This window comes from Rosa rugosa, chromosome 1, assembly GCF_958449725.1.
Source record: "Rosa rugosa chromosome 1, drRosRugo1.1, whole genome shotgun sequence".
Classification (NCBI taxonomy): Eukaryota; Viridiplantae; Streptophyta; class Magnoliopsida; order Rosales; family Rosaceae; genus Rosa; species Rosa rugosa.
This window is the reverse complement of record NC_084820.1, coordinates 60,381,181-60,389,614: the sequence shown is the minus strand read 5'-3', so window position 1 is coordinate 60,389,614 and position 8,434 is coordinate 60,381,181. Positions and strand designations below refer to the sequence as shown.

The window sequence follows — 8,434 nt, the reverse complement described above, 5'->3', positions numbered from 1 at the left end:
TTATAGTCATCCAGAACATCACAATCCATGAGCTATATTGTACAAAACAAATACAACAAACACGATTAAACCTCTCACATGCATAACCCTTTTTTCTTATAGCATCAACCAAATTCCAAAATTCCTTCACAAAACCAATATATTATACCACTTGAAGCTCAATCTCTCACCTTTCACATGAAAAAACCCAATCCGAAAACCTCCTTGCAATCTTTGAGCAAATGTCCTCTTCCTTAATTTCCTCATCCTCTCCCGCCCAAACTTGTCGTTCACCGACCACGGCACCAGCTAGTCATCAAGGCCGTACCCTCCTCCTCGTCACCGCCGACGTCATCATCATCATGGCCACGGCGGTCATCAAAATTGAGAGGGCTCTGGAAAGGCAGATTGAGAAGGTGAACGAGAGGGGTCTGACAACGGCGGGTGTGGGCTCGGATCGGGTCGTTGACGGGCGAAGCGATTGGGGATTTGAATGAACTGTTGGGCCCAATGAGGTCGGAGTTTTGTGGTGGTTCGGCGTCGGAGTTGGGGTGGGGAGGTTGTTGTCGGAGTCGGGTCGGAGAGATCGATGAATTCCTAGAAAGAGTCTTGATCGGAGTCTTCGAATTGCAAGAATTCAAAATCTTCGAAGCTGCTGACAGAACTTGCCATGGTTGATTTTGGTTTCCGATTTGAGAATGAAATCAGTTTAATTTTGAGAGAGAGAGAGTTGAAATTTTGGGGTTCTTCGGTTTTTGTTGTATGGTGTAAGTTGAAGATGAAAAGCATACTTTTTTTTTAATATATATATATATATATATAACAAAATTGGTGTAAAAGTACAACTTTGTCCTTAAAAATCTAGTCACATGTATGACACGTGATCATTTTTAACGGAACCGTCACAAATTTTGGACGGAAGTATCACGTTGATGTCAAAATATGTCTTTGGGTATCACATTGATACTTTTGAGAGTTCGGGTATCAAATTGGCCTTGGCAGCATAGTTTGGGGATGGTGACTGAATTTTTCTCTAAATGGTATAAGCTAACTAACAAAAGACAGGTACCCTCATTGGTAACACATTCACTCACTTATTGAGCCTAACAACAAGAAACAAAACCCTTCCTACCAACTTCTCATGAAGCAGTAACCTAGTCGCCTAGAGACCTCAATTGGTGTACTACTAGATAACTAAGATGAAAGTAGTAGAAGACTCGACTTCTAGAATTAGGCAAGGAAAAACATAAAATCAAAGTTTTCCTTTACCCTTGTCGCTGGGCTAGGAGTAGAACCAGTAGTTGCAGGATAGGTGAGCTTCAGAGAACCGCCACTAGTCCTCTTGTTAGAACGCTGGTTCTTATTCTTATTGCCAAGAGGCCTGCCAGTCTTCTTCTTCAGAGTGACCAAAGCAACATCATTATCATCTTCGATCAATCCCAATGCATCAGCCTGCAGGGTAGGAATCTTACCACCCAAGATGGTTTTAAATTTCTTGGGGGAAGGGTTACAAACACCAGTGCGGTTCTCTTCTTGGAAGACATTACCTTTTGTGTACTCTGTAAATCCCTATATATAGGGCTCCTATTATCAATAATAATACTACAATTCTCCCATCAATTCTCTCTGCAATTTCAATTTACTACAACATGTTATCAGCACGAGCCCTAACCCTAGCCCTAAAAAGAAAAAAACAAAACCCTAAGGCCTTCTCCAACCCATGAGACTAAGGGCCAAAATGCCAAAATTTAGGGCCAAAGGTGAGGTTGTAGTGCTAAATATAGCACTTTGGGTAGCCTTTTGCCCCTTTAAAAAAATGGATCAGCTTGGTGGTGACCCACGGGCTGCAGGTGATGCTGACGGGAGCATGACGTCAGCAACGGCTAGTTGCTGACGTCAGCTAGCCGTTGGTTAGATTTTTTTTTAGCCGTTGGTTTGAAATTTTTTTTTTTTTTTTTTTTTAACTTTTACACTATAAATACATATGATCCTTCAACATTCTTTTTCACATCTTCCTTCTACTTCCTCATATATATCTTTCTATTCTAAATCTTTTATTTTCTCCCTATTCTTAATCTCTCATTTATTTTACTTTTATCGAAAATGGCTAGTTCGTCGAAAAGAAGTGTGAATTGGTCACCGTTGGAAGATGAAGCACTCACCGTTGCTTTCGTGAAAGTATCCCAAAGTTCCGTCAATGGTACAAGTCAAACTGAAGATGGTCTTTGGGTCCAAGTCCAACAAAAATTCATGGAGATCCAAAATACTATTTTGGTACAAAGGACGTGGGAGAGTTGCAAATCTCGGTGGCAAAAACACATTTGTCCTCAAATGAACAAATGTCACTCTTGCATCAAACGTGCCGAGAGGAGGAACCAAAGTGGAGGCAATCTTGAAGATCAAGTGAGTATTTTTTCAAAGAAAAATTTATTTTAAAATACAATGTGATTTTTTAAATTTTGTATCATATTGTTATGTAGATTATATTTAATTGTGCTCATAATTTACAACATACATTTTATAGAAACGCCAAGCCGAAGAGTTTTTTCGGGACGACAATAGAGGAAAAAAAATTAATTTTCTCAATTGTTACAAATTGGCCAAAGAATGTAATTGGGCGACTTTTGAAGATACACCACAAGTTATTTACAACACACCAACATCACAACAAAATTCTTCATTCAAATTAGATGATGATGTTGAACCTATCATCACAAGTTCCACCCATTCTCCACCAACAACTTCTCCAACTGAAAATCCTAGGCCAATTGGGCGAAATGCAGCAAGAAGAAGACTTGCCAAGAGAAAAGAAGCCGAAAGTAACATTGGAGAAGAAATGGTGGCACACCTAAATCAACTAAGAGAAGATCTCCAGAAATCAAAGGAGGAAAGAGCAAGAAGAGATCAACTCAAGGAAGAGAGAAGAGAACGTGATAGGGAAGAAGCTATTTTAGCAATGCAAACCATCAATTTTACTCCTTTGAGTAAAGAGTATTATGACGGAAAGAAAAGGGAGATAATGGAGAAAATTCGGTTCCGTGAGTTGTTTCCGTCATCCGGTTCGACGTCGAATGAGTACCGCCCGGAAATGCCATTCAATGACTCGGATGAGTAATTAATGTTGCCCAAATAAATTGTTATAATCTATTAAAATTTCCTTGTAACTTTTATTTATTATGAATAAATTTTGCTTGTAACTTTTATCTTTGCTTACTTTGTCATGAATAAAATAAATATTAAAAATATGATTCCAGATTTATTTCATTTCAAAATTAGCTAAAAATATTTTTAATTATCTTTAAAAAAAAATACAACCGAAAAAATAATTTTTATCATATAAATTATTTCAATTACTATAAGTCAATTGACTTTAAAAAATAAGCTCACACACACACAGATATATATATATATATAACCAATCCAAAATGTTAAAATATATTTTAGGGCTATAATTTAGCCTTGACGGGTTGGAGACGGTTGATGTCAGATCAATGAATAGTACAGAATTTATGGCTAAAATTTAGCCCCAGGGCCATTTTTAGCCCTTTGGGTTGGAGATGGCCTAACTCTCCTCACCAAAACTGCCGCAAGCCCTAGCACGAGCTAGCCTCCCCACTGCCGCCTGCTACCCCGTGTGCGCGCCCAGCCCCTGCAGCACACCTGCTGCCCCTGCAGCCAACGCACACAGCTAGCACATGCTAGCATCTGCCAGCCTACCGCAACCCGCGCACCAGCCCGCCAGCCTACCTCGCGCTGCAACCCTGCCCAGCTTGCCTACCCCTCGCAAGACTGCTACCTGCTCCGCGCGCGCGCCCCTGCGTTCACTGCTCCCCGCGTTGAGCCTGCTGCTGCCCTGCGCTGAACCTACTGTTGCCCCGCGCACCTACTGTTGCTGCCAATTGTTGTTGCTGCTGCTGCCCTAACACGCCTGCTCCAACACACGCGTGTTCTCAAGCCCTGAATCAACAAGTAAGCTTTTTAAAATTAAAGTTCCTGCTTTCTTGTCTTTTAAATTTCTTTATTTTTCGGGATTTTGCAAACTATAACGTGGGTTTGATTATTTAATAAGCGAAATTGTGGGGATTCACGCTAAACGAACTAAGAGCGTTCGTAATCAATGAACTAAGAGTGTTCATAATATTCGAACTAAGAGTGTTCGTAATCAAAGAACTAAGAGTGTTCATAATATTCGGACTAAGAGCGTCCGCAAGCATCAAATTGTGACCATATTAAACATCATTGTTTGGTCTAATCCAAATATTCTTGGAAATTGATTTCTTGGTAGCATAGCTCGGAAATCTTATTATTTTAGTTTTCGTGGAAGTTTAGCTCCGAAACTAATATATCTTCTCTTCTTATTTTCAGGATGTCGAATGAACCAAGACTCGACTTTCCCATGCTTGACTCAACAGGCTCGGATTACCATAGCTGGGTAACCGATGTTGAGAACCACCTCACTTGAAAGGGGATATTACCCATAATCCAGGCACCTAACCCGGATCTCGTGTTCGTACGAACACCTACAAAGCATGCTCAAGCAGCTATCTTGATGCGACGTCATATGGACAAATCACTCAGATTGGAGTACATGTCGATCAAAGATGCAAGAGAGCTATGGGTAGCGCTAGAAGAGCGCTTTGGCAATGTCCAAGATTCCCTCCTCCCTGACTTGAAGGTTCAATGGAACAATCTGCGGTTCGCTGACTTCAAGTCCGTTGCTGAATATAATTTAGAAGCTCTTCGTCTACAATCCATGTGGAGATTTTGTGGACAACCCATCACAGAGCAAGAGCTAATTGAGAAAACTCTCTCCACCTTCCCCGTTTCAGCAATTTTGGTCTCAAAGTAATATCATACCGAAGTCAATACTGGACGGATCACGAGGTTTCATCAGCTTATCAATGTTATGTTTGTAGCTGAGAAACATGATAACATACTCGTGAAGAATTATAATTCAAGACCCATTGGAACTAAGAGCGTTTATGAGGCGAATTATAATGCACCCAAAGGAGGGCGCAAGGAGAGGAACCCTAAGAATAAGGGACATGAGGGACGAATGAGTCCATATAACCGCCCTAACAAGGAAGGAAACCGCAAGTTTGGTGCGGGTACTCGTGGTGGAAACGCCACACGTGGGAGAGGTGGGCATGGCAACATCGTCCGTGGTGGTGGCGCCAACCCTCCTAGGGAGCGTCCACAACGTGCACCTCAATTGAAGGGAGGCAACCACAATGACATGTGTCATCGAGTGGATCAAGTGAGCATTGGTTCAAGCAATGCAAGGAAAGCGCCCAACTAGCTGCACGCTACAAGGAATATAGAGACCTGAGGGAGCAAGAAGTTTACCTTGCAGAAGAAGAAGATGGTGAACATGTCAATCTCACCATAGAGGACTTCAAAGCTGGAAATGAAGTGCACAAGGATGCCGCAGACTTTGATTAGAATAGTCCTTTTTATTTTCCAAGAATTATGTAATGGCAATATGCCTTAGTCAATAAATGACAATTGTATTAACTCTTTCTCATGTGGCGCATCCAATGAAGTATGATGTCTAGGAAAGTAATTGAGATTAGTGGTACTTAAGAGAGCCTCGCTCCACTGACATATCTCTCTACTTCCCTGGTCATATTTGATTGGAGTTACCAAACGAATTGAGTGACTACGTGTACATATATGTACATTTGCAAGCATAATTAGCTATAATGGGCCACGCTCATTGTACCGCCAAATGTACTAATTCCAACCAAAGGAATGACATGCAAACACACCGCCAGGCGGGCTACAACCTCAACGTCGGATCAACCCCAGATCACCGCCGACGCGCCGCCACGCGCCGCGCCAAAGTAGCATCAGAAGCTCCCAGAGCTGGGGGCTGAAGCACATCAGTCCCACATCGAAAACAAAGAGAAGATCAACCTCTTCCTCACCTATAAAAGGTTCTCTCCTCTCTCCTCATTAATTACGCATTCAATACTTACCTACTGTTACTTTGTCAACATAAATACATTGACTAACTTAGGCATCGGAGAGTTGAAGACCGCCCGGCGCGGTCTCCCTCTGACGCCCTCTGTATTTTACTTGACAGGTAGCGGAAGCTTTGAGAGTAATACAAGTATCAATCCGCCCACCGGATTAGCGTTAACAAAGGTTCAGCTACCGCCGAACTTTTAGACATTAACATTGGCGCCGTCTGTGGGAATCCTTGAACAAAAGGCCATCCCACCACATCCACCATGACTAACGGTAGCGGAGGGAACGCTGAGGAACAGGCGGACCAGTCCACCATCCCCCAACCCTCCGACCCAACGATAGGCGTTAACCGCGCACTATTTACAACCCCGCCCAACCCCGGCGGCGAGGCAAACCCAAGCAGCAGCCGCCCGCCGGGCCAAGATCTCGTCACTATGTACGAGATAGCACTGGCGGATCTTCATAAGGCAAACAGAGAGCGTGAGGAGGAGCGTAAGGAGAAGGCTGAGGCCCAAAGACAGGTGGCTACGCTCTTGGCACGTTTTGAAGAGCTAAAGAGGACTCTGGAGCCCACCGCCCGCCCAGCACAGAGCGAGCAGTCACGCAGCACCAGGCGGAGTCGACCCGGCACTGGCACGTTGGTACCAGGGCCAGTCATACAGATGCAGGTACCGCTGAACCCACCTGAATTGTTGGGAATGGGACCACCACCCATCCCCCAACTAATGATTGAGCAGGAGGCGGAATCATTGCCGCATACCAACCGTTCAGAGGCTAGGACAAGAACTGAGGGCAATCCGCCTGCGCCAAGGCGCAGGCAGGTCCAGCGGAGTACCCGGGCTGACACCGCCGGTGATGCAACCGCCCAGATATTGGAAAGGATGCACCAACTGGAGCAAAGGTTGACCCGGGCGGAGTCGGGCGCCCCAGCGCTAACCCAGAATCCACTTTTCGCTTCCAGACCTGGGCCATTCACCGCTGAGATTCTGCAAGCTATCAGACCAGCGTCTGCAAAAACCCCAAAGATGGCGCATTGCGGCGGAATGTCTGATCCCTTTGTCCACATGGACACCTTCAAGAAAGTCACCAACAATAAGGGATTCGATGACGCCACCTTGTGTCACTTGTTCAGCGAGACGTTGGATGGCGAGGCAATGAACTGGTTCTTTGAGTGTCCGCCGGGGTCTGTCAACTCATTCCATGCACTATCACACGCCTTCCTCTCCCGGTTCATCCTATTGTCCCCCGGGCACCACAACACAAGTCAACTGTTCAGCGTCAAGCAGGGGGAGGACGAATCACTGAAGGCCTTCGTCACAAGGTGGCGGGCGGCAGCATCTCAGTGCCGCGACCTAGACAAAACAATGGCATCGGCAGCCTTCAGGAAGGGACTTCTCAAGGGGCCATTCCTCTATCACCTCAACTACAATCACCCAAATGCGGCATACGACCACATCATGAGTGAGGCGGTCATCCACGCCCAGGCGGAATTCATTACGTATGGAGAAACCCCACCGCCACCAGCAACTCCAACAAAATCATCACAGCCATCCCCCAGTCATCAGGAAACCGCTAACAAGACCCCCTTCAACACCGCCACCCGACAAGAAGAGGGAGTGGCAGCAGGGCCACCACCAGAGCAAGCGGCAGAAGGACCAGCATTACAACAAGGGCAACCGCCCAACCCACGGGGATAACCGCAACAAGCAGGCGGAGTCCTCACAGTGGTATGCAGTGTTCACAGTCCTCACGGCCTCATATGAGGACATCTACAATCAGTGCAAGGATCAGATCCCCCCGCCACCCCTCCAAAGTACCCAAGGACGGGCAAGCCCAGGAACACCGGCAAGTGGTGCAAGTACCACGAGGACAGCGGCCACAATACCAACAGCTGCAATGCCCTCAAAACGGCCATCGAGACTCTGTACCGCGACGGCAAGTTGGAGCAGTTCAAGGTACGCCAACCACCACCAGTAATTGCCAACGTTGAGACCTTGGGCCGCATCAACACCATCGATGGCGGCGCTCCAATCACCAGCATGTCTCACCGGGCCAGAAAGCGCTATGCACGCGCTAATCACCCAAAGGAGGTCTGCAACATCCGCTACGAGAGATCCGCCAAACTCCCAAGGTCAGGTTGGGAACCTATCACTTTCTCAGAGGAGGAGGAGCGCGGAGTCAATTTACCCCATGACGACCCATTCTTGGTCGACGCCATTCTTGGCAAATTCTCGGTGGGGAGAATCTTGGTGGACAGTGGGTCCGCTGTAAATGTCATCTTCAACGGCTGTTACAACAACCTCAAGCGGAACAAGAAACTACTCCAGGATCACGAGCCACTGCTCAGCTTCTCCGGTGACGTCACGCAACTGCTGGGGTCAGATTACATGAGACTGGTTATTGGCACTAGTCCATGTATGGCGGAGGTACATACGGAATTCATCATTGTCGATTGCTTCAGTTCGTATAACGCCATCATTGGGCG

At 45.7% G+C, this 8,434-nt stretch overlaps 1 protein-coding gene across 1 annotated transcript; it reads left to right on the top strand.

Annotated features, from left to right (window-relative positions):
• Window positions 1-2,082: 2,082 nt before the first annotated feature.
• Window positions 2,083-3,094, top strand: LOC133731974 (uncharacterized). Its single transcript, XM_062159428.1, has 2 exons — window positions 2,083-2,382; window positions 2,504-3,094. The coding sequence occupies exons 1-2, from the start codon at window positions 2,083-2,085 to the stop codon at window positions 3,092-3,094; spliced, it is 891 nt and encodes a 296-aa protein (XP_062015412.1).
• Window positions 3,095-8,434: the final 5,340 nt, after the last annotated feature.

Coding starts and splice junctions, on each gene's coding strand:
- LOC133731974 (XM_062159428.1), top strand. CDS start 2,083: ATGGCTAGTTCGTCGAAAAGAAGTGTGAATTGGTCACCGTTGGAAGAT. Junction 2,383..2,503: donor GAGGCAATCTTGAAGATCAA/GTGAGTATTTTT, acceptor TACATTTTATAG/AAACGCCAAGCCGAAGAGTT.